At 41.4% G+C, this 25220-nt stretch overlaps 2 protein-coding genes across 8 annotated transcripts in view; both read left to right on the top strand.

Annotated features, from left to right (window-relative positions):
- Window positions 1-1873: 1873 nt before the first annotated feature.
- Window positions 1874-7505, top strand: LOC139376673 (sulfotransferase family 2, cytosolic sulfotransferase 2). The gene is made up of 6 exons (XM_071119520.1): window positions 1874-2179; window positions 3989-4200; window positions 4482-4608; window positions 5033-5127; window positions 6961-7141; window positions 7246-7505. Exons 1-6 carry the CDS (start codon window positions 2041-2043, stop codon window positions 7353-7355), a joined length of 864 nt encoding a protein of 287 aa, XP_070975621.1. The 5' UTR covers window positions 1874-2040; the 3' UTR covers window positions 7356-7505.
- Window positions 7506-7731: 226 nt separating this feature from the next.
- The window catches only part of LOC139376672 (uncharacterized), a 57158-nt gene continuing 39669 nt past the window's right edge, over window positions 7732-25220 (top strand). For 3 of the 7 annotated variants that reach the window (XR_011627954.1, XM_071119518.1, XM_071119513.1), the window contains exons 1-8: window positions 8366-8554; window positions 8695-8831; window positions 11451-11650; window positions 11821-12189; window positions 22558-23129; window positions 23350-23533; window positions 23702-24201; window positions 24435-24563. Coding sequence is in view for 6 of the 7 variants with exons in the window: in XM_071119518.1 (XP_070975619.1) it covers window positions 8704-8831; window positions 11451-11650; window positions 11821-12189; window positions 22558-23129; window positions 23350-23533; window positions 23702-24201; window positions 24435-24563 (2082 nt within the window). In the remaining variant the exon portion in view is untranslated. Of the gene's footprint in view, window positions 7904-8365; window positions 8555-8691; window positions 8832-11450; window positions 11651-11820; window positions 12190-21148; window positions 21259-22557; window positions 23130-23349; window positions 23534-23701; window positions 24202-24434; window positions 24564-25220 lie in introns of those variants that run through there. The other 4 variants (XM_071119516.1, XM_071119514.1, XM_071119515.1 and 1 more) reach the window with 4 other exon arrangements.

The following is a 25220-nucleotide window of genomic DNA, read 5'->3' as shown; positions in this document are numbered from 1 at the left end:
GAGTAAGACAAACTTAGGGAGGAGGCTTCTGATGTTGACATGCATGAAACCAAGGCTTTTTCGATCACAGAAGTCAACAAATGAGGGTGCCTGGGGACATGCAGGGCCTGGGTTTACCTCCACATCACCCGCGGAACAGAGAAGGAGTAGTATGAGGGTGCGGCTGAAGGCTATCAAAACTGGTCGCCTAGGGCGTAGCCAATATAAAAAGCTTTACTGGCCTGGAAAATATGTTTCCTGCACAATTTCCCCCCTCATAAAGCTCTTTTGTGGAATAATTCAGACATAACTAAGGAATAAGTCATTGTTCTACCCCAGCTGGCATGAGAGGAATATTGACTTTGTCCTTAATATTTTCGACAACAAGGGTAATATTCTCACATATGAACAATTTATAACATTGAAAGAGTTTCCAATACCTTTCAGAGAGTTTATTTCTGTGATCAAAGCCGTTCCCAGTGGTCTAACTACACTTATGAAAAGTCATCTTAATTTTGGGAATGATCACAAAGTTTATCCAGAACTCAGATTGGAAGGCGTGGGCTTTCTTGAGAAATCTTGTTGTAATAAATATATAAGACAAATTCTTCATTCACAAAACCAATTTACACGGAGAGGAAAGTTTTTCTGGAACATGCTTATTCCTGACATTGTCTGGAATATGCATGTTGTAAGGTTAAGACCTTACAAATACTGTATACCAAACAAAGTTAAGGAAGTGCACTTCAACATTTTGCATTAGATATATCCATGTAATTCTATGATGTCCAAATTTGTGGCTATTGATGATATCTGCATTTTCTGTGAAAAAGGTGAGAATCTGTCTCACTTGTTCTTTGAATGTAAATTTGTGTCCGAATTTTGAGAAAACCTTGCAAAGTACTTATTTACCATTATGAACACTACCTATAATTGTAACATAAAATATATAATATTTTACTATTGCAATGATCACAAAACCACTGTTGCCAAATACTTTATTCACAAACAAAAATTCCAAAATTCTATACCAAAATTACAATTTTTTCTGATTGAATTTAATTATCTTATTAAAACACTAACCCTAGTGAATAACAAAAAGAATAACATCTTCATGACTCATTATAATAAGATATTTTCAGAGTGAATATAATTGCACTTCAATAGTTTATTTTTTGTATTTTATTTATATTTTTTGTATGTTTGAGCATTGTTAATACCTGTGTTTGGTTTGCTAGACATGTTTGATGTAGCAATGTAAGTTGATTTTTGTATTATGAATAATTTTTTTTTAAAAGAAAAAAAAGAAAAAGCCTGTCTATCATGTTCATTGATTGGGTTAAGAAAACCTCTCACTCCAAAACGAGTGGACCAATGGAGACTCATTGTCTATGCCTCCCTCTAAACCCCGCCCTTCACGGAAATATAATGCCAAAACTCGCAATCGAGTATAAAATCATTTGTCAGAGTTTTGCTCTCGCTTTAAAATTATTTGCTTAAAAGTTTTTTTTTGTTTTGGACGTCTTATTTTTGTTTACAATTCTATGCATTTTTTTTCAGTTGTTTGGCTTTTGATTTCAACATTCATTATATCAACCGTCCTTGAAAATATGTTTACATTCTCAACTTTATTTTTCATGTATGTATGTGTTTATATATATATATATATATATATATATATATATATACACACACACACACACACAATACATATTGCATGTAATTGACCCCATACGTATTGCTTAATGAGAAACCCATAGTATACACCATCCAATGAAACGCTTACTTGCAGCATCCGCCCTAAACAGCATATCACCTCAGGTATTACATTCCAAACTGCAAGTCCTTTCATGACGTTAATAAATTCTGGCAACTAGTCCATCACTCTGTTAATTTTTACAACACAATAACACAGACAGAGAGTGGGAGAAAGATAGAGGGTGAACGACAGATGAGTGCTGCTTATATTTGAAGCACGTAGCAAAGTTAATGAAGTGCTAAAGGTCAATCTTTCTGACAGTTTTACCAACTGTTCTCTCTCACACTGAGCAGTTTGGGATCATGACAGAAGCAGAGCTTTACACAGAATACAAGGGGGTCTACCTCCCCACATATCTACACCCTCAGGGGAGCCTGAAATACTATGAGGAGTTTACTTTTCGTCACGACGACATTCTCATTGTCACATATCCTAAGTCAGGTAAGTAGCTTTTATTAATAAACAACTATAGACTATTGGTAGACAACTGCACAGACTGAGTTGATAATACATGTGCTGCAACACACACTGTGATAGTGAACACTAAATAGTTGTCAAGCCTACTGTTGCCTTTATAAGGCACATGCCTGAGTGACTGCACATCACAAAGATGTCTGTCTGTACTTGTGGGCTAAAGCTATGATACTGTAGAAATCCTACCCTCAGTATATACATTGCATTCGGAAAGTATTCAGACCCCTTTAATTTTTGCACATTTTTACGTTACGGCCTTATTCTAAAATTGATTGAATGAATATTTTTCCTCATCAATCTACACACAATACCCCACAAAGCGAAAACACGTTTTTTAGATATTTTTTTTCAAATGTATTAAAAAACATATACCTAATTTACATAAGTATTCAGACCCTTTGCTATGAGACCCTTTGATCATCCTTGAGATGTTTTTACAACTTGATTGGAGTCAATTGATTGGACATGACTTGGAAAAGCACACACCTGTCAATATAAGGTCACACAGTTGACAGTGTATGTCAGAGCAAAAAACTAAGGAATTGGCCCTAGAGCTCTGAGACAGGATTGTGTCAAAGCACAGATCTGGGGAAGTGTACCAAAAAATTTCTGCAGCATTGAAGATCCCCAAGAACACAGTGGCCTCCATCATTCTTAAATGGAAGAAGTTCGGAACCACGAAGACTCTTCCTAGAGCTGACCGCCAGGCCAAACTGAGCAACCGGGGGAGAAGGGCCTTGGTCAGGGAGTAGACCAAGAACCCAATGGTTATTCTGACAGAGCTCCAGAGTTCCTCTGTGGAAATGGGAGAACCTTCCAGAAGGACAACCATCTCTGCAGCACTCTACCAATCAGGCCTTTATGGTAGCGTAGCCAGACAGAAGCCACTCCTCAGTAAAAGACACTTGACAGCCCACTTGGAGTTTGCCAAAATACACCTAAAGACTCTCAGACCATGAGAAACAAGATTCTCTGGTCTGATGAAATCAAGATTGAACTCTTTGGCCTGAATGCCAAGTGTTACGTCTGGAAGAAATATGGCACCATCCCTACGGTGAAGCATGGTGGTAGTGGCAGCATCACACTGTGGGGATGTTTTTCAGCGGCAGGGACTGGGAGACTAGTCAGGATCGAGGGAAATATGAACAGAGCAAAGTACAGAGATCCTTGATGAAAACCTGCACCAGAGCACTCAGGACCTCAAACTGGGGCCAAGGTTCACCTTCCAACAGGACAACAACCCTAAGTACACGCCCAAGACAATGCAGGAGTGGCTTCGGAACAAGTCTCTGAATGTCCTTGAGTGGCCCAGCCAGAGCCCGGACTTGAACCTGATCGAACATCTCTTGAGCGACGCTCCCCATCCAACCTGACAGAGCTTGAGAGAATCTCCAGAGAAGAATAGGAGAAACTCCCCAAATACAGGTGTGCCAAGCTTGTAGAGTCATACAGACAAAGACTCGAGGCTTTAATCGATGCCAAAGGTGAGTCAAAAAGTACTGAGTAAAGGGTCTGAATACATATGTAAATGTGATATTATAAATGAGTAACAAAATGTGTAAAAAGTCAAGAGGTCTGAATACTTTCCGATTGCACTCTATATGACCATTTCCAGGACTGCAGTTATCATGCCTTCCTTTGGGAGTACAAACTTGCTGGTTCATGGGGTTCATTCCCTGCTAGAGCTTTATTTTGTAAATGTAAATGAAGCTCAAACATCTGCTTTTCCACTCCACCTGTCTTTACCCCTGTCTTTCTCTGTCCCTCTCCCCCCAGGTACAACATGGATGCAGGAGATTGTTCCCCTGGTACAGAGTGGAGGGGACCTGACCCCGGTGCTGACTGTCCCAAACTGGGACAGAGTTCCTTGGCTAGAAGAGACAAGGGCCTGTGTCCTCAATCTGGAGCAGAGGGCATCACCACGCCTGTTTTCTACCCACTACCACTACAACATGATGCCCGCCTCCTTCTTCACTGTCAAGCCTAAGGTAGTGCACTGTAGATACGTGTAGATCAGCTCCTGTAGTGAAGCTGGTTTAGTGAACTATGCTGCTTTAGCTTTAGGCTTTAACACAATGGGCTAACACGATCATAGGTCACATTGATGACCTGGGTTTAATACCCAGTTGATCACATTTCTCATCATGTCAAGAGAATGTACATCGAATGTTACAATTCTAAGGCTGATTGCGCACATTGTGCACTATTAGAATAATACACAATGGCCTTGGGTAATGAATGGTTGATCAGAGAGATTCCTCATCTCCAGGTCATCTATGTGATGAGAAACCCTAAAGATGTGTTCACATCCTCCTATCACTACTACGGCATGGCCTCCTTCCTGGTCCAACCTGGCACTCAGGACCAATTCCTGCAGAAGTTCCTCAATGGAAAAGGTTTAGTATTCTTTCTTGTTTTCCAACTATTACAGACATTTTGATATCAGTTTCATGCTTTTAGAATCAGAAAAGGCTTAGTGATCTGTGCTTTTTTGATTGACAGATTTATTTAGGTCCCGGTGACCTACTCTGCTGTATAAAGCAGACTTGGCTCTAGAATCTATGGGTTCAAATATCCAATATGAAAGAAGAGGATCAATTTATCAAAAGAGCAATGTTCAAGGCCAGCATATTTATTACCCTGAAATTATCATTAACAATTGATGTACTGTTTAGTCTCCTTCCTTTGAATAATTGACGCTACCTCTGTTATTCACAATTCATTCACTTATCCTCTGACCTATCAAGTATTGATAGAGTATTTGTAGTTGTCTTTTATTGTAATAGCTTTGATGATACCTTTGTGGTCCCCCCCCCCCAGTGATGTTTGGTTCGTGGTTTGACCATGTGATAGGCTGGTTGAATGCTAAGGACCAGGACCGCACCATGTACATCTCCTACGAAGAGATGATATTTGTGAGTATCGTATGCTCAGTCAATACCCTAACAAAAGGACTTACACTTGAACGCGATGATTGCATATGATAACATCTCTTCCTTTATACAGAGTTAGAGATGAGTGTGTTTGATGTTAGGGATGTACAGTCGTGGCCAAAAGTTTTGAGAATGACACAAATATTAATTTTCACAAAGTCTGCTGCCTCAGTGTCTTTAGATATTTTTTGTCAGATGTTACTATGGAATACTGAAGTATAATTACAAGCATTTCATAAGTGTCAAAGGCTTTTATTGACAATTACATGAATTTGATGCAAAGAGTCAATATTTGCAGTGTTGACCCTTCTTTTTCAAGACCTCTGCAATCTGCCCTGGCATGCTGTCAATTAACTTCTGGGCCACATCCTGACTGATGACAGCCCACTCTTGCATAATCAATGCTTGGAGTTTGTCAGAATTTGTGGGTTTTTGTTTGTCCACCTGCCTCTTGAGGATTGACCACAAGTTCTCAATGGGATTAAGGTCTGGGGAGTTTCCTGGCCATGGACCCAAAATATTGATGTTTTGTTCCCAGAGCCACTTAGTTATACCTTTTGCCTTATGGCAAGGTGCTCCATCATGTTTGAAAAGGCATTGTTCGTCACCAAACTGTTCCTGGATGGTTGGGAGAAGTTGCTCTCGGAGGATGTGTTGGTACCATTCTTTATTCATGGCTGTGTCCTTAGACAAAATTGTGAGTGAGCCCACTCCCTTGGCTGAGAAGCAACCCCACACATGAATGGTCTCAGGATGCTTTACTGTTGGCATGACAGGACTAATGGTAGCGCTCACCTTGTCTTCTCCAGAAAATCTTTTTTCCAGATGCACCAAACAATTGGAAAGGGGATTCATCAGAGAAAATGACTTTACCCCAGTCCTCAGCAGTCCAATCCCTGCACCTTTTGCAGAATATCAGTCTGTCCCAGATGTTTTTCCTGGAGAGAAGTGGCTTCTTTGCTGCCCTTCTTGACACCAGGCCATCCTCCAAAAGTCTTTGCCTCACTGTTCATGCAGATGCACTCACACCTGCCTGCTGCCATTCCTGAGCAAGCTCTGTACTGGTGGTGCCCCGATCCCGCAGCTGAATCAACTTTAGGAGATGGTCCAGGCGCTTGCTGGACTTTCTTGGGCGCCCTGAAGTCTTCTTCACAACAATTGAACCACTCTCCTTGAAGTTCTTGATGATCCGATAAATGGTTGATTTAGGTGCAGTCTTACTGGCAGCAATATCCTTGCCTGTGAAGCTCTTTTTGTGCAAAGCAATGATGACGGCACGTGTTTCCTTGCAGGTAACCAAGGAAGAACAATGATTCCAAGCACCACCCTCCTTTTGAAGCATCCAGTCTGTTATTCAAACTCAATCAGCATGACAGAGTGATCTCCAGCCTTGCCCTCGTCAACACTCACACCTGTGTTAACGAAATAATCACTGACATGATGTCAGCTGGTCCTTTTGTGGCAGGGCTGAAATGCAGTGGAAATGTTTTGGGGGGATTCAGATCATTTGCATGGCAAAGAGGGACTTTGCAATTAATTGCAATTAATCTGATCACTCTTCATAACATTCTGGAGTATATGCAAATTGCCAACATACAAAGTGAGGCAGCAGACTTTGTGAAAATGTATATTTGTGTAATTCTCAAAACTTTTGGCCACGACTGTGTAGACCACCATGTTTTTACCCCCACAATTTGTTTAAAAAATGTTTTATCTACTGTGGTTATTCTTAGTCAGATTCAGTCAAGAACACACATGGATATATTTCATTGTAGTCCTTCAAAGTTATTGATATAAAATCATGTGACCCCCCAGGATCTGAGGGATTCTGTGTCAAAGATCTCGCAATTCATGGGGAAGTCTCTGGACTCTGAGGTAATAGAGAAGATAGCAGACCATTGTGTGTTCAAGAACATGAAACAGAACAAGATGTCCAACTACTCCCTGGTCCCCAATGAGTTTATGGACCGTAATAAATCAGAGTTCCTTAGGAAAGGTACCCACATATCTTTATAAATGACAATATCTTTGAACAGAGTATTTGGAAATGATAGGCCGTCTGTAACAGTCCAATGTGTTAATGTGACTATGTTTCTGCAGGAATCGCTGGAGATTGGAAGAACCAATTGACTGTGTCCCAGGCAGAATACTTTGATGCAGTTTACAAAAACCAAATGAAGGACATCAAATACAAATTTGTGTGGGATTGAACTGACCATATTTTTTTCCTCCAGTCATTATCATAAATCACATAATCCCAATATAACCGTTGCTATAAAACAAATTATTCAATACATAAAATGCATATGATAGAACTGCTGTTGATTTGACATGTTGTATCATTAAACATATTAGGCCTATGTCTCAGTCACTGAATGTCTGTCTATATTGTCAATATTATATTATCAATCAGGTATTCTGTTGTAATATTCATATATTGTCATACAAGAGTCAAAAACCAATGATAAATCATTGGGCAAAACGTTCATTGATACTAGAGTAGATTACATTTTATTTGATATCTCCTTCCCAGTAGGTGGCGACACAACATTTCAATACAGTCCCCGTGTATTACCATCGATAAATAATGTAATCTAGCCACGTAAACATTGTAGCCAAGGATCCAGAGGCAATTTAAGCAGCTTGCCTTTCTGAGTTTTGTCAATAACATCTACGGATAATTGCAGATTATTGACGGTGTGAAATTATTTGTTTATAAATGCAAGATGGTCCAGAAGTGTCTTAACCAGGCAGCCAGGTAGGTGGCTATCGTTAGCAGAAATGTATTCATTTAACCAATTCTGTAGCAAAACGTTTCTTAAACGGAAGCAAATAGAACGAAACGGGGAGTGACCTACCTGATATTGTGCAATGGAAACTGTCGTTTTATTGCGAAACGTTTGGCAACTGGCGGAATGAATACACCCCTGGTACTCACTGGATGCGGGACGTTAGCCAACGAACATTAGTTAGCTAGCTAGGTAGTTAGTGTTAAACGCCATTATGTACAATTAATAAGCTAGATAATGTGGCTTTGGAGGCGAACGAAGCTAAATAATTTGTAAAGCGAGAGTAGATAACTGGCTAGCTAGCTAATCTTGTTCAAAGACAATGTACTAGTTAGAGCCAGGTATCAACGTCACGTGGGCACTTGTAGCTAGCTACCTACTTTTAATTTTTTTATCTGACTTCAAGCCCGTTTTGACTTGTTTGCAGCATCATCACGTTTTGCTTTGTCGTGTTCTGCAGCAACATCAAGCTAGCTAAACAAAATTCCATTGTTGCAATAACATCTTTTTAGTTGTATGTTTTATATCATGTGCCATTCCCCAGGACCAATGATGAGTCATTTCTCCAATAACTTTTTTACCTGACAGGCCTTGACAGCACACAGGAACATCAGACCCAGGTACTGCATGAAGTGCACAGCTACTGCTTTGAAAATCACACCACTAACCCCACAGTGTGCCTATTTGTATTACATGAAGCTAGCTACATGTGTTTACTTGATGCCAGTCAAATAGACTAAACGTTTCCTCTTGAAAGCAGACTGATATCATGGAGGAAACCAAGGGAGAGCTGGTGAATCTGTGTATGGACTATCCTGAGGGTCTCTCCATATTCAAGATTCACAACCTTTACCTGAAGGCCTACAACAAGCCTCTGGATCTGGGATGCTCAAACAGGCAAGGAGAACTTCTAATATAAGACAGTGAAGGGCAACTGGTCCGAGAGGTGTACTGTACACACCAATAGTCAACTTCTCATGGGTTAAATCAGTGTTACGAGTTGAGCTGGTATGAAAGCCTGTGCACCAGGGATCATCAACTAGATTCAGCAGCAGGACAATTTTTTTTTATTGAGTGGATGGTCAGGGGGCCAGCACGTAATTACAAATAATTTGTAGACTAAGTTGACCGCACGAAGCCCAACAGATAATATTTTCCTAAAACATAATAATTTCAAACCTTGCTCACGTTTGTATGCAATCACATACAGTTGAAGTCCGAAGTTTACATACACTTAGGTTGGAGTCATGAATTAAAATGTGTTTTTCAACCACTCCACAAATTTCTTGTTAACAAACTATAATTTTGGCAAGTTTGTTAAAACATCTACTTTGTGCATGACACAAGTCATTTTTCCAACAATTGTTTACAGACAGATTATTTCACTTAGAATTCACTGTATCACCATTCCAGTGGGTCAGAAGTTTACATACACTAAGTTGACTGTGCCTTTAAACAGCTTGGAAAATTATGTCATGGCTTTAGAAGCTTCTGATAGGCTAATTTACATCATTTGAGTAAATTGGAGGTCTACCTGTGGATGTATTTCAAGGCCTACCGTCAAACTCAGTGCTTCTTTGCTTGACATCATGGGAAAATCAAAAGAAATCAGCCAATACCTCAGAAAAACAATTGTAGACCTCCAAGTCTGGTTCATCCTTGGGAGCAATTTCCAAATGCCTGAAGGTACCACGTTCATCTGTACAAACAATAGTACGCAAGTATAAACACCATGGGACCGTGCAGCCGTCATACCGCTTAGGAGGGAGACGTGTTCTGTCTCCCAGATATGAACGTACTTTGGTTTGGAAAGTGCAAATCAATCCCAGAACAACAGCAAAGGACCTTGTGAAGATGCTGGAGGAAACAGGTACAAAAGTATCTATATCCACAGTAAAACGAGTCCTATATCGATGTAACCTGAAAGGCCTCTCAGCAAGGAAGAAGCCACTTCTCCAAAACCACCATAAAAAAGCCAGACTACGGTTTTGCAGCACATGAGGACAAAGATCATACTTTTTGGAGAAATGTCCTCTGGTCTGATGAAACAAAAATACAACTGTTTGGCCATAATGAACATTGTTGTGTTTGGAGGAAAAAGGGGGAGGCTTGCAAGTCGAAGAACACCATCCCAACCGTGAAGCACGGGGGTGGCAGCATCATGTTGTGGGGGTGCTTTGCTACAGGAGGGACTGGTGCACTTCACAAAACAGATGGCATCATGAGGAGGAAAATTATGTGGATATATTGAAGCAACATTTCAAGACATCAGTCAGGAAGTTAAAGCTTGGCCGCAAATGGTTATTCCAAATGGACAATGACCCCAAGCATACTTCCAAAGTTGTGGCAAAATGGCTTAAGGACAACAAAGTCAAGGTATTGGAGTGGCCATCCCAAGCCCTGACCTCAATCCTATAGAAAATTTGTAGGCAGAACTTAAAAAGCGTGTGAGAGCATGGAGACCTACAAACCTGACTCAGTTACACCAGCTCTGTCAAGAGGAATGGGCCAAAATTTACCCACGCTTTTGTAAGGCTTCCCAAAACGTTTGACCAAAGTTAAACAATTTTAAAGGCAATGCTAGCAAATACTAATTGAGTGTGTAAACTTCTGACCCACTGGGATTGTGATGAAATAAATAAAAGCTGAAATAAATCATTCTTTCTACTATTATTCTGACATTTCACATTCTTAAAATAACGTGGGGATCCTAATTGACCTAAGACAGGGAATTTGTCTAGGATTAAATAGAATTTAAATGTATTACTAGAGTTTAAATGTATTTAGCTAAGTGTATGTATTAAATGTATTTGGCTAAGGTGTATGTAAACTTCTGACTTCAACTGTATCTCTATTATGTTTGGGAATACTTTGCAACATATTTCCAAAATTAAAATATCTTGGAGCTGATTTGCTAGTGTTTTTACTGTCTTATGTCCTCCCCTTCAGAAAAATCACCCGCGGGCCAAATTTGACCTGCAGGCTGCAAGTTGGGGAACCTCCAAGTCCTAGTACAGGGTTTCCCAAACTCAGGAACCCAAGGGGTGCACATTTTGTTTTTTGCCCTAGCACTACACAGCTGATTAAAATAATCAACTAATCATCCAGCTTTGATCATTTGAATCCGCTGTGTAGTGTTAGGGCAGGAAACAAAATGTGCACCCCTTGGGCTCCAGAGGCCCGAGATTGGAAAAGCTGGCCTAGTGCCCAGCTATCCTAGCAGTTGACATTGCAGATGACAGTGTACTGATGTATAGTGTACAGATGATTAATGATTGCTCATTAACACTTTTTTTCTATCTGTATTTGTTGTCTCTTTATATATGTTATATATGTATGTTCTTGTCTATGTTTTGATTCCTTTTTTGTATATAGAGCTGCAACCAAAATTTCCCCACAGGGAAAATAAAATCATTATCTTATCCCTACTCTACATTGTTACTATGGTAAATGTTCTCTCACACAGTAGGTATCGGTGAAGTACAAACTTTCTAATCCTATCTTATTTTATTTTAGGTTGTTGGCACTAGAGACACTGCTGAAGACCATACCTGACCAGCTCCGCTTCTCCTCTACTGGAGGACTGACTGTATGGCCTATCACGTCTCGTCTACAGACATCCACCTCATCATCTTCCTCATCATTAGCATCATCGTCAGCAGCAGCTATAGAACGTCCCACTGCACCTGGAAGCTCAGCACAGGATATCAGCAAAGGTCAGAAGTTGAGGAACCCACTGATCTGTATATGAGTGGATAAGTGAAAACATGGATTTCGCCGTCTTACTTACACCAATCCAACCCTCAGATTTGTAGGCAGACGTTGTATTTTCAAAACAAGGAGACCTTTGATCTTGCCTAACGTGTTGATTTGTCTTCCTCTCCAGCTGTGTGCCTGAACAGGCTCAGAAGAGAGGTGCTGCTCATGCTCGGCGCCTTCCCTGGTGGTGTGGAGGTGCCTAAGCTGTGTGCCTGCTACAAGCAGATGTACGGCAGGCAGCTGACTCTCAGAGAATATGGGCTGACAGGCCTCCAAGAGCTGTTTGCTGCCCTGGGGGACCAGGTGTGTGTGGAGAGACAGGACAAGATGAACTTGGTTCGGCTGAGCAGTCCTGGCGACCAGATGGAATACACACAGCCACAGCAGGGGCATGTACGGGAGAGGAGGAGGAGGAGGAGGAGGAGGAGAGAGGAAGAAGAAAAAGAAGAGAAGGATTTAAACGAAAGCCTGTCAGGAGCTCTGCTCAGGAAGACAGGTGAGGCTTTCTGTTGTTATATTTAGTGTTGAATTGACTATAGGGCGGGGCGAATGTCTGCCTGTTTCGCAAAAATCCTTTAATTAAAAAAAAATTATGAACGTTTATGTCTGCTTTTTCTCATGTTGTCATTTTGGTCTCGTCGTCTTCGCTCCTTCTGTCCTGTGTGCACATTCCCATTTACAAGTGCATACAGTACCAGTCAAAAGTTTGGACAGACCTATTCATTTCAGGATTTCTTTATTTTTTACTATTTTCTACATTATGGAATAATAGTGAAGACCTCAAACTATGAAATAACACACATGGAATCATGTAGTAACCAAAAATGTGTTAAAATATATTTATTTATTTAATATTTCAGAATCTTCTAAGTAGCCACCCTTTGCCTTGATGACAGCTTTGCACAATCTTGGCATTCTCTCAACCAGCTTAATGAGGTAGTCACCTGGAATGCATTTCAATTAACAGGTTAACAGGTTTTTGTTAAGTTCATTTGTGGAATTTCTTTCATTTTTAATGCGTTTGAGCCATTCAGTTGTGTTGTGACAAGTTAGGGGTGGTATACAGAAGATAGCTCTATTTGGTAAAAGACAAAGTCCATATTATGGCAAAAACAGCTCAAATAAGCAAAGAGAAATGTCAGTCCATTACTTTAAGACATGAAGGTCAGTCAATCCGGAAAATGCCAAGAACTCTGAACATTTTTGAAGTACATTCGTAAAAACCATCAAGCTCTATGATGGAACTGGCTCTCATGAGGACCGCCACAGGAAAGGAAGACCCCTGAGTTACCTCTGCTGTAGAGGATAAGTTCATTAGGGTTACCAGCTTCAGAAATTGTAGCCCAAATAAATGCTTCACAGAGTTCAAGTAACAGACACATCTCAACATCAACTGTTCAGAGGAGAGTGTGTGAATCAGACATTCACGGTCGAATTGCTGCAGAGAAACCACTACTAAAGGACATCAATAAGAAAAATACACTTGCTTGGTTCAAAAAACACGAGCAGTGGACATTAAGCTGGTGGAAATCTGTCCTTTGGTATGATGAGTCCAAATTGAAATTTCTGGTTCCAACCGCCGTGTCTTTGTGAGATGCGGAGCAGGTGAACGAATGATCTCCGCATGTGTGTTTCCCACTGTGAAGCATGGAGGAGGAGGTGTTGGGGTGCTTTGCTGGTGAAACTGTCTGTGATTTATTTAGAATTCAAGGCACACTTAACCAGCATGGCTACCACAGCATTGTGCAGCGATACACCATCCCATCTGGTTTGGGGTTCGTGGTACTATCATTTGTTTTTCAACAGGATAATGACCCAAAACACACCCCCAGCTGTGTAAGGGCAATTTTACCAAGAAGGAGAGTGATGGAGTGCTGCATCAGATGACCTGGCCTCCACAATCACCCAACCTCAACCCGATTGAGATGGTTTGGGATGAGTTGGACCGCAGAGTAAAGGAACAGCAGCCAACAAGTGCTCAGCATATGTGGAAACTCCTTCAAGACGGTTGGAAAAGCATTCCAGGTGACTACCTCATGAAGCTGGTTGAGAGATTCCAAAGCTGTCATCAAGGCAAAGGGTGGCTACTTTAAAGAATATAAAATATATTTGGATTTGTTTAACAGATTTGTGGTTACTTCGTGATTCCATACGTGTCATTTAATAGTTTTGATGTCTTCACTATTATTCTACAATGTAGAAAATAGTTCAAATAAAAATGCATCAGCTTCTCATTGCGCACAGAGCAGACACTAAAAAGGGAGTATCAATGAACATTGATTCTAGAAGATTAATTCTCAGTTTGTCATTGCGGTACTAGGTCCCAGTAGCAGCATTTTAGCCAAATACTGTTATACTATCTGTGTAGTCTGTTTTGTAAATGTGCAATAAGCATAATACACAATTGTATAAGGAATTGGCAACTTTGTTCTCTCTCATTCCTAGAAATAAGGTAGGCAACCTGATTTCAACATCTGAACATTGTGGACAGGCTAGCAGGCTGTTCAAACAGTTGGAGATGGACAGAAGTGTTAAGTTCCATGTTTTAAGTATCCCTATATTTGTTATTACGGTGCTATCACTCTGTTATTAGTGCTCCTGCACAGGAGTCTCGTTGTTGATGAACCTGAGTGGAATGGTAACCGTGTATTGCTCTAATACGGTTGAGTAAGTGTTGTTAAACTGGAACCTTGTTGTTGTGTCATTATGAGTTAACAAGAAGAGTGTGTTCATAACAATTCAACTGATCTACCTTGTTAGCTAACAAAAAGATCAGTTGGCTAGACTTGAAATATAGCCTAAAGATTAGCTGGCTACTCAATAGCATGTGGGCTTGTGCTTGAGATATTTATAAGACTTTTGTTTAATTTTCTATAATGCCTGCTAAAATAAGTTAGTCATTATTAGTGAATGTGCATTATTAGTGAATGTGCATTATGCATGGTTCTGGTTAAATGTGTAACAAAAAGGGCATTCCATAGGCAAACTTGAAAGCCAGATCAGTGTTTATGGCAAAAAAGTAGGTTAAACTATTTTGGGCTTAAACTGTATTTAGCCTAAGTATAATTTCACAAGCCCTGAATTCATTAGATTATTGATGACTGTTTGAAATGCAGTGTATTTTACATTTAATTGTACAACCAAGCTTATTTGGAGAACATTTAAAACATAGATATAGATAGATATATCTCGTGAATCCCCCATAGATGGCCATAATACTCTTGAGCAATGTTCCCTCTAAGCTGTGCACCCTGCTCCCCTGGACTGCCTCACAGAAAGAATATCAGCCCGTGCAGGAAAGAGTTTTCCCCCTTAGTTAACACTATCAACGTTTCCCTCTACTGTAGGAATTGTGATTGAATCAATGTAATATTAGCCATTTTCAATGCAAGATACTGAAACAAAACAAACTATGCAAGACTTAGTTTTACATACTAACTGTGCAAGCGATTTTATTGTAGGCAGAAGGCATAGGAGTAGGATCCTGTTGCATTGACCGGCATGACTGCATTAGGCCTATATGCAAATAGACCATTGCCATAATGGATCTGTGCCATTCACTTTCAACTGGACTGTGTTTTCAGCATGAGCGGTCGTGAGTAGATGCGTTTGTGTTGAGATCAAAGCGAGAGCTGCATGTAGCCATGTGTGCACATTTGTTCTTATCCGTTGCTAGATAGTGAGTTATTAGCTCAGTTATAGATACTTTGTAATCAGCAATGGGTGAGGAATTGCTTCTTTACAAGAGCACAAAACGTTTACATTTCTATCTTTGAAAAGCGAGTCGGTAAAATGCAATTTTTTTTGTCTTAAAGGGGCAGTGTTGTATTTTTTGGCAGGCTTGAATACGCTAAGTAGCCAATAGGCTGAGGGTTGCATCATTTGTCTGATTCTCTGTAATAATAGTATGGGAATAATAATACATTTTATATTCCTCCCTACACTTCCTACATAGCTAAGTTCCTGCCGATCGTCAACACAGGTCGTCACACTCTGCGGTCGCACCCAAGCGGCTCATAATTGGACCTTTATTTAACTAGGCAAGTCAGTTAAGAACAAATTCTTATTTACAATGATGGCCCGGACGGCGCTGGACCAATTGTGGCCAGATGTGATGCAGCCTGGATTTGAACCAGGTGTCTTAGACCACTGGCCACTCGGGAGCCCAATTAAACAGTATAGTATGTAATGAATATACATTTCCTCCACTTATTTTCCCTTTTGAGACTATTCTCAACCTAATAGGAAATTACTTACAAGCATTTTCATCAAACGAGCATTAACATGAGGGGAATTGAGGGAAAATGGAAGACTTTCTTACACTTAGTACGATTGTAAATGACCTCTGTCATTGAGTTTAAAACCTTCACATAGTGCAATTAATTCTCAGAAGGGGGAAAGGAACATATGAATTTAAACATCAGTACATACTTTATCACCACACTGTCGATATTGCTACAGGGTCACCATGACGGTAGGCCCTTACACTCTACCTTGGGAGCACCATTTACAAAACCACCACTGTGAGCATGGCCTATGGACATGCTGCACCATTAACTCAATGTTTTACCTTGGTGTTATGGATTATCATCATCTTAATCAGGCATAGGAAATAAATCAGGTAAGGGTAAGGGTAGGGTTCTGAGGGGTCTCCTTCAGGGGTTAGTAATGGCATGACAAGAATAGTCTCAACGGCTTTGCTGCACAATTTCTTACAAGTTACAATAAGCATTATAAATCAACCAATGAAATATTGTAGCTCCCATAACACCAAATAATCCAAACAGATTTCAATCGTTGTCTGGTTTGTGTCCGTTTGCGAGATCATCGCTAAGCTTTTTCAGATGTTCCACTACGATAGTCAAGTTACCCCTACCCCGGGTTATGAATGTACAGCGATGGTCCCCTATCATTTGGCACACTCTTATGCAAACATTCTGTCTCAAAAACATGCCCTGTGTGTACTTTGTCTCCGGCTACAAATACATTTGCGCTTAAATCATTCTATCTAACCCGTAACACGTTAGTCACTACTGCTAGTCCACTTATAAACGTACTAAAACATCAGAAAGCCATATGCATTGATGCACTTTAATATTTGAATTCTGATAACATGCTAAAACAAAACCTCTACCATCAATGTTTTACAACCAAATTTAGAATCCCAGTCTTCAGTGCTCCGCATTGTCTATCAAGTAAATTCAAGACCCTCAATTTAGCACACACCAAAACAGATAGAATCTACATTTGCAAACAGGGGACTATATATATATATATATATATATATATATATATATATATATATATATATATATATATATATATATATATATATATATATACATACATACAGTTGAAGTCGGAAGTTTACATACACCAAATACATTTAAACTCAGTTTTTCACAATTCCTGACATTTAATCCTAGTTAAAATACCCTGTTTTAGGTCAGTTACGATCACCACTTTATTTTAAGAATGTGAAATGTCAGAATAATAGTTGAGAGAATGATTTATTTCAGCTTTTACTTCTTTCATCTCATTCCCAGTCGGTCAGAAGTTTGCATACACTCAATTAGTATTTGGTAGCATTGCCTTTAAATTGTTTAACTTGGGTCAAACTTTTCGGGTAGCCTTCCACAAGCTTCCCACAATAAGTTGGGTGAATTTTGGCCCATTCCTCCTGACAGAGCTGGTGTAACCGAGTCAGGTTTGTAGGCCTCCTTGCTCTCACACTCTTTTTCAGTTCTGCCCACAAATTCTCTATAGGTTTTGAGGTCAGGGCTTTGTGATGGCCACTCCAATACCTTGACTTTGTTATCCTTAAGCCATTTTGCCACAACTTTGGAAGTATGCTTGGGGTCATTGCCATTTGGAAGACCCATTTGCGACGAAGCTTTAACTTCCTGACTGATGTCTTGAGATGATGCTTCAATATAGCCACATAATTTTCCTCCTCATGGTGCCATCTATTTTGTGAAGTGCACCAGTCCCTCCTACAGCAAAGCACCTCCACAACATGATGCTGCCACCCCCGTGCTTCACGGTTGGAATGGTGTTCTTCGGCTTGCAAGCCCCCCCCCCCCCTTTTCCTCCAAACATAACAATGGTCATTATGGCCAAACAGTTCTATTTTTGTTTCATCAGACCAGAGGACATTTCTCCAAAAAGTATGATCTTTGTCCCCATGTGCAGTTGCAAACCGTAGTCTGGCTTTTTTTATGGCTGTTTTGGAGCAGTGGCTTCTTCCTTGCTGAGCGGCCTTTCAGGTTACATCGATATAGGACTCGTTTTACTGTGGATATAGATACCTTTGTACCTGTTTCCTCCAGCATCTTCACAAGGTCCTTTGCTGTTGTTCTGGGATTGATTTGCACTTTTCGCACCAAAGTACGTTCATATCTGGGAGACAGTATGCGTCTCCTTCCTGAGCGGTATGACGGCTGCATGGTCCCATGGTGTTTGTACTTGCGTACTATTGTTTGTACAGATGAACGTGGTACCTTCAGGCATTTGGAAATTGCTCCCAAGGATGAACCAGACTTGTGGAGGTCTACAATTTTTTTCTCTGAGGTCTTGGCTGATTTATTTTGATTTTCCCATGATGTCAAGCAAAGAGGCACTGAGTTTGAAGGTAGGCCTTGAAGGTGTACCTGTGGATGTATTTCAACTGACTCAAATGATGTCAATTAGCCTATCGGAAGCTTCTAAAGCCATGACATCATTTTCTGGAATTTTCCAAGCTGTTTAAAGGCACAGTCAACTTAGTGTATGTAAACTTCTGACCCACTGGAATGGTGATACCAATATTAACCTTTCTCATTACAGCCCCCGTGTATCCCTGTCTTAAACTGACATCTGTTGTCATTAACATGCCACTCATGAATCTCAATGCATTCTTAGTCTAAATTACTATAAATTCCGCAGTGTGCAGACCTCCACAATCAACCTGATCCACACAAATGAACAATTACTGGCACTAGGGCTGGGCAATATGGCGATATATATAGTGTGACGATAGAACAACGTCTTGTTTCATATTTTGCTCTATCGTTTATTTACTTGTTTCGCAAATCACACTCTTTACGGCAATGTTTTTTGTCAATTGGACGTGCTTTGCGCGGAAAGAAATTTGCAACATAAACAAACATGGAGGAGAGTAAATGTGACACAGAGCTCGGAGACACAGAGCTCGTACCTAAAAGAGGGGCTACTTTGGTAGCATGGACATGGTTTGGGTATGAAAAGTCTGACATGGACCAGAAAACCGTCCTCTGCAAAATATGCCGCAGACCGGTCCCAACAACATGCTCAAACACCACTAACCTCTTACCACCTACGCAAGAATCATGTGAAACAGTATGGAGAGAGTCTATGGATGAGACCCAAAAAAGTACAGTCGAGTGCTCAAAACAAACCCCCGGCTCGGACGTTGCAAGAGGCTTTTGCCCGCGGCACACCATATGGCAAAGATGGAGGGCGATAACAGCTGCCATTACAACTTACATCTGCAAAGACATGGCTCCAATTTACACGGTCGAGAAACAGGGGTTTTGTGAGTTGGTGCTAACACTTGACCCAAGGTACCAATTGCAAATTGTTATGTGACATGTATAAATGCCAAAATAACATGCAAAACAGGCAAGCCCACCCCCCCATGTTATTTAGTTACATGCTTAACTGAAAATTTGTACAAAGGTTCTAAATAAAAGGAGAAATAATCAATATGAGTAAGTACCTTTTTAATTTGTTGAGTATAATTCAAAATGTAATAAGAAACAGGTCTTTACATGTGGTAATTTTATATAAATGTGCTATATCGTGATATGTATCGTTATTGGGATATGAAATTACCTACATCAGGATATGAGATTATGGCCATATCGCCCAGCCCTAACGGGCTTGGTTGACACCCCCCCCCCATTCCCTCTCGGCACTGTCTTCATGTTCTTCTTCAGATAGTATTTCAGTATTTCAGTTCGTCCATTTTCCTACCGGTACACCAGCAACGTGAGAGAAGTTTGGTCAGAATCTCTCTCCATGCTCACTCCACGTGGACTCATGTCGCACTCCTTAGAGAAAAGGCATGAGAGAAAAGGCAGTTGAGAGTTTCAACTGGATGCTGTGTACAGGCTGCTGGCTCGGACTCAGGTCTCACGGTAGAAGGGGTGCAGGACCAAACTTAACGCCTTTCTCGCCGTGCTTCAGCCGGTTAGGGGGGATTGACGTTCACACTGTTGGTCAAATTATCCCTTCCATGGATCTAGACACCATCTATGGTCACCTTTGCCATAACCTTTGAGAGAGGATAGACCAGAAAAACAGTTTAGGGCATTTCTGATTCAGGAAATCCAGACAAATTATTTACTGTATGTCAAATTAGAATTAAGTAAAACCACAAATTCAAATTCCTATCTCCATCCATGGCTAATTTTAATTTTTTAAAATTCTGTCAATGACGTATGCTCCTAATGGGATTTGATAGGAGTGACGCCAAATCCAAGATGGCTTCCCTTGACACTTTTTTTTTGTTGGTGCACCAGCTGCTACTGGAGGAGGCTATTTCCATGTTATGGGATGCATTTTCTCCATTGTTTTTGATGGTAGGCCACTCTGGTAGGTCTACATTATCATCATCCACAGTAGCCTACTTGACCACTGTCTGAAACTGTAACTTAAAGCGGGTACAGCCTCAGTGTGCACAGGAAACGAATTTTCACAATGTTCAAGTTTGCTATCAGCAGACCTGCAATTTGCTCAGTGCTGTTGAATCTTTTTAACCGTATGAACCCTACACATTTATAGTGGGAGCTGCTTTATAGTGGGAGCTGCATGGTTTCTGCAAGCATGGTCACATGACTTCCCTGGTAACAGCTCAGATGGGGTCAGCTGTAGCAGACCAGGAAACCGAAACTCAAGGCCTTGGATCAATCCCTCCCTCCCTCCTCCCACTCTCTCTCTTCACTCACGTCATCCCTCACTCCTGTATTTCTGTTCTGTTTTCCTCTTATTGCTTAGTCACCATCATCTCTAATCCCAATCCAACATATCCAATCCAGCCAATATACATCATTAATGTTATTACTACACAGATAAGATACTGGTGCAACGTGTTTTACTGTATTGTCTCCTGTTGCTACAGTTTAACATCTGCCTAGGGACTGAATATTAATCGGCTTGATAGCAAATCTGGTGCAACACTCAAGTTATGTATGCCAACATGGTCCCTGACAATTTAAAAAGACACTGAAAAAGAGGCAAAACAAAGTATTGAAAATAACATTTGGAACTAGTCCACCCACAGAGGGTTGCTACACTACAGTCTGGTGGCTGGTTTCTGTCTCTCCTTCCTGGAATAGGAGAGTCAGACACTAATGACTCTGTTCTCAGCTGATTACTGTTTACTTTCTGTTTCCTTTCTCCTGTGAGCTGCTATGATTGGTGGATTGTCGGAGGGGGAGGTTTAAAGGATGAGAGAAAGGTGCAGGGAACCATTTTGATTCAAGCACAACAAAGTTCAGACAGAAGTATATTATATCTACCTATCGACAATCAAAACAACCATTTGGTAAGGTGACATTTTCCTTTATAGGTTTGACTTGGTCAATGAGGATAGCTGTTGTTAAAGGGATACTTCCCCAGAGTCAGATTAACTTTTGTCTGTGTGTCCAGTATGAAGGGAGTTAGAGGTAGTTTTGTGATCCAATGCTAACTTGTACGGTTTAATTTGATATTCTGTGATCTGAGTATTTTTACAAAAATATCAGAGACAAAAATGTTTAGCTTTAAGGTTACCATGGTAACTGGGCCACTCAGTCATCACATATGCCTGTGAGAATGTCACTAGTATAGGCTAGCAGTGGGAGCAAACTCAAACATTGAATAGCAACCTAGCTTTTGAACAAAACCATTTTAATAGCCAAGAAACACGAGGACAAAGTCTCACTTTAGTAGACTTTCGAGTAAATTAGACCAACTTTTATGCCTCTGCCCATTGTTTCTAAAAACAAATCTTTCAGCACTAGTAGTGCTGACCCCCCCCAGACAGGCAGTGTTGCTGTGCGAGGTGGGATAGCTATAATGTTAGGATTCAGATTTCTTTGTGCATTACCAGATATGAAAATAGATACTGCAGCATTTATTTAGTTATAGATCACAACTCGCACTTGTGCCCATACTTAACTAGTTTTATTAAATGCTTACACTGTAGAGCCCGGCGTGTTACCACACACCAACCTGACTGGTGAATTAGACATTCTTACCCGCCAAGGCCAAATCTACCCATGTTTGGCAGGTGGCGGGTGTTCATTTTAGGCCCTGTATATGCATAGACTTCTAGTTATTACGAAAACGCTAGCTAGCCACTTCCTTTAAACTGCTCACTGAGACAAACAAATGGTATGAGTTCATCTGACATTGTGATAGTAGATAAAGCGCCAAAATGCCGATGTTTCCCTACCTCTCTATGCTTATCACGTTTGTAAATGTTTTACAAGTTAAATGTTTTGGCTGATTATTAATAACTAGGAGTAAGTTTAAAGCTGGACTGCTTTTTGTCTAGCTAGTTGACGTACCAATTGAATGGGATATTCTGGGTTCTTGTTTGGACCTTTAAACTCAGGTACTGTGTGTGTAGATAACAGTTTGAAAATGTCTGAGTCATGAGATTTCTTCACTCTTTTACCCATGGTCTTATGTTATTACCTGCTATTACACTGCAAACTCCACCCAGACTGACTCATACAAGCATTATCTCAAATGTTCCTTGTGTTTGCATCGAAAATGACCTAACTTCCTTTATCCTATGTGTGTGTGTGTACACGTTTATGTGCGTGCGTGTGTTTGTTTGTGTGTGTGTGTGCATTAGTGATGTCGGAGACTGAGAAGGCCCAGAGGAACATCCTGTCCCTGGTGGAGCAGCACCCAGAGGGGATACCCCTGAAGAAGCTGACGGTGGCCTACAGCCAGATGTACCACTGCAACCTCACCCTGTCCTCCCTGGGCTTCAGCTCCACATCTAGCCTGGTGGCCTCTCTGGAAGGGGAGCTCTATGTGGACAAGGACCTGGTCTTCCACAGGAGCCATAGAGGAGTCGCCGCAGCTCCAGCACAGGCAGGGGGAGACCAGGTTGACATATCCCACAGGCCTCGGTCTGGGAAGGATCCACCATCGAGGACCCTCTCCCCCAGAGCTGTACCACTGAAAACCCATCCTCAGTCTACTACCCCGATCAGCTTTGGTTCTGGGTCTGATCCCCTACAACCGGCCCCAGGCTCTCGCTATGGGCCTCCCCCAAGCTCTGGATCCTCCCTTGGGGCTACCTGTCCTTCTATTCCCCCCTCTGCTGTCCCCCGCTCCTCCCCTCTCCTTTCTTTCTCCAGCACAGTGAAAGAGAATGAAGAGGTGACTCGGGAAGAGCTACTAGACAGAGTTAAAGAAGTATGTTCTTTTTAAAATCAGTTTTATTATAGAATCTTTCTAGGCCGTTGCTGGAAAGGGAATATTCTTATTAGAATTGCCTGGTATAAATAAGGGTTAAAAATATACTGTTCTTAAATCTGTCTTTTAGTTCCTATGAATGTTTATTTTTGTATTGTAAAGTGGTTGGTGTATTGTTTTGAGTGCACGTTTAAATAAAGCTTGATTGGATGTGCTGTAGGTGATAAAGGTGTACCCCCCTGCCGCCACAACTATCGCCCAACTACAGAACGGCTACTTGCTGCGCTTTGGGAAGCAACTTCCTCTCCAGCAGTACAGGTCTCTGTATGACAACCATGAGAAACAACCTGCAGCAGCCTGCGCACTTGTAGTCCCGGGAAAGACAGGAGCAGAGAAACCAGCAGGTAGAGAGACCATCATAACTCATAATGTTAAGAAGTTGTAACTGAACAGCTGCCATGCTGGCTGGTTTAACATTAACTGTATGTGTTGAAATGACCTGTTAACACTGATTTGACCCATGAACTCTCACTAACCCACTCACTCACTCACCCACTCTCACACACACACAGCCACTTCAAAGAAGACAGAGCGTGAGGGACAATCTGCTCCTTCCACACCCCTGAACAACGGATACGTGCAGGACCAGGTGCGCTTTAAAACAAGGTCCCCCCTGCTACAAACAACATCACCAGTTCCATCCTCATCCCCGTTACTCTCCCAGCCCCCCATCACTCCCCAAATCCCCCAGCCTGGTACCTCCGCATCGGACTCCGACTTCCCAGCACTGAAAGCGGAGCTGAGGCTGACCAAAGCCCAAGAGCGGAGGCAGCTAGCTGTGGGACAGAGGGAAGGAAACTCCCCTGTCTTCAGAGAGGCCTACAATGCCCAGCTCAGGGAAGTGCATGGGGCTAACGTGCGAGCTGTGGAGGCGCAGGCTGAAGAGGAGGAGGAAGAGGATGGGATGAGGAGGAAGAGGAAGAAGGCTCTGGATCCTGAGGCGGTGAATAGTCTGGTGGAGGACGTCATACGAGACATCGCAGCCGAGGGAGAACTTGTCACCAGAGAGAAGGTGACAATCTTTCCAAGCTCCCCTTATTTACCTGTAATTATAACACCCACAAAAGAGTACAACTTATTTTCAAGTGGCACCATCTGGTAGACACTTTGGGATCTTCTGCTGTCACTCCAGCCTCTCTTTCTGCTTGTCAACCTAGGTCCCAGAGGGCCATTTTCCAGCTTGACTTTTGTGTTCCTGGGATGGTTTTAACCTCTTCCTCCCTGTTCTGTCCTGTTCTGATACAGGTGATCTCCAGGGTGTGCATGCTGATGCAGGTCCGCACTCTGGAGGCAGGCAGGATAGACCTCCGCTGGCAGATACCAGCTCTGAAGGACCTGCAACGCAACCTTCGAGAGATCAACATGTTCATAGAGGTCAGGATACTTACTCATACACACACATACAGTTGTGGCAAAATGTTTTGATAATGACACAAATATTAATTTCCACAAAGTTTGCTGTTTCAGTGTCTTTAGATATTTTTGTCAGATGTTACTATGGAAGTATAATTACAAGCATTTCATAAGTGTCAAAGGCTTTTATTGACAATTACATGAAGTTGATGCAAAGAGTCAATATTTGCAGTGTTGACCCTTCTTTTTCAAGACCTCTGCAATCCGCACTGGCATGCTGTCAATTAACTTCTGGGCCACTGATGGCAGCCCATTCTTGCATAATCAATGCTTGGAGTTTGTCAGAATTTGTGGGTTTTTGTTTGTCCACCCGCCTCTAGAGGATTGACCACAAGTTCTCAATGGGATTAAGGTCTGGGGAGTTTCCTGGCCATGGACCCAAAATATCGATGTTTTGTTCCCCGAACCACTTAGTTATCACTTTTGCCTTATGGCAAGGTGCTTCATCATGCTGGAAAAGGCATTGTTCATCACCAAACTGTTAGTGGATGGTTTAGAGAAGTTGCTCTCAGAGGATGTGTTGGTACCATTCTTTATTCATGGCCGTGTTCTTAGGCAAAATTGTGAGTGAGCCCACTCCCTTGGCTGAGAAGCAACCCCACACATGAATGGTCTCAG

Source organism: Oncorhynchus clarkii, chromosome 20 (genome assembly GCF_045791955.1).
Source record: "Oncorhynchus clarkii lewisi isolate Uvic-CL-2024 chromosome 20, UVic_Ocla_1.0, whole genome shotgun sequence".
Taxonomy (NCBI): Eukaryota; Metazoa; Chordata; class Actinopteri; order Salmoniformes; family Salmonidae; genus Oncorhynchus; species Oncorhynchus clarkii.
Note: the sequence above shows the minus strand (reverse complement) of the source record. Positions and strands in the feature narration are given on the sequence as shown.

Coding starts and splice junctions, on each gene's coding strand:
- LOC139376673 (XM_071119520.1), top strand. CDS start 2,041: ATGACAGAAGCAGAGCTTTACACAGAATACAAGGGGGTCTACCTCCCC. Junction 4,609..5,032: donor GAAGTTCCTCAATGGAAAAG/GTTTAGTATTCT, acceptor CCCCCCCCCCAG/TGATGTTTGGTTCGTGGTTT. Junction 5,128..6,960: donor CCTACGAAGAGATGATATTT/GTGAGTATCGTA, acceptor GTGACCCCCCAG/GATCTGAGGGATTCTGTGTC.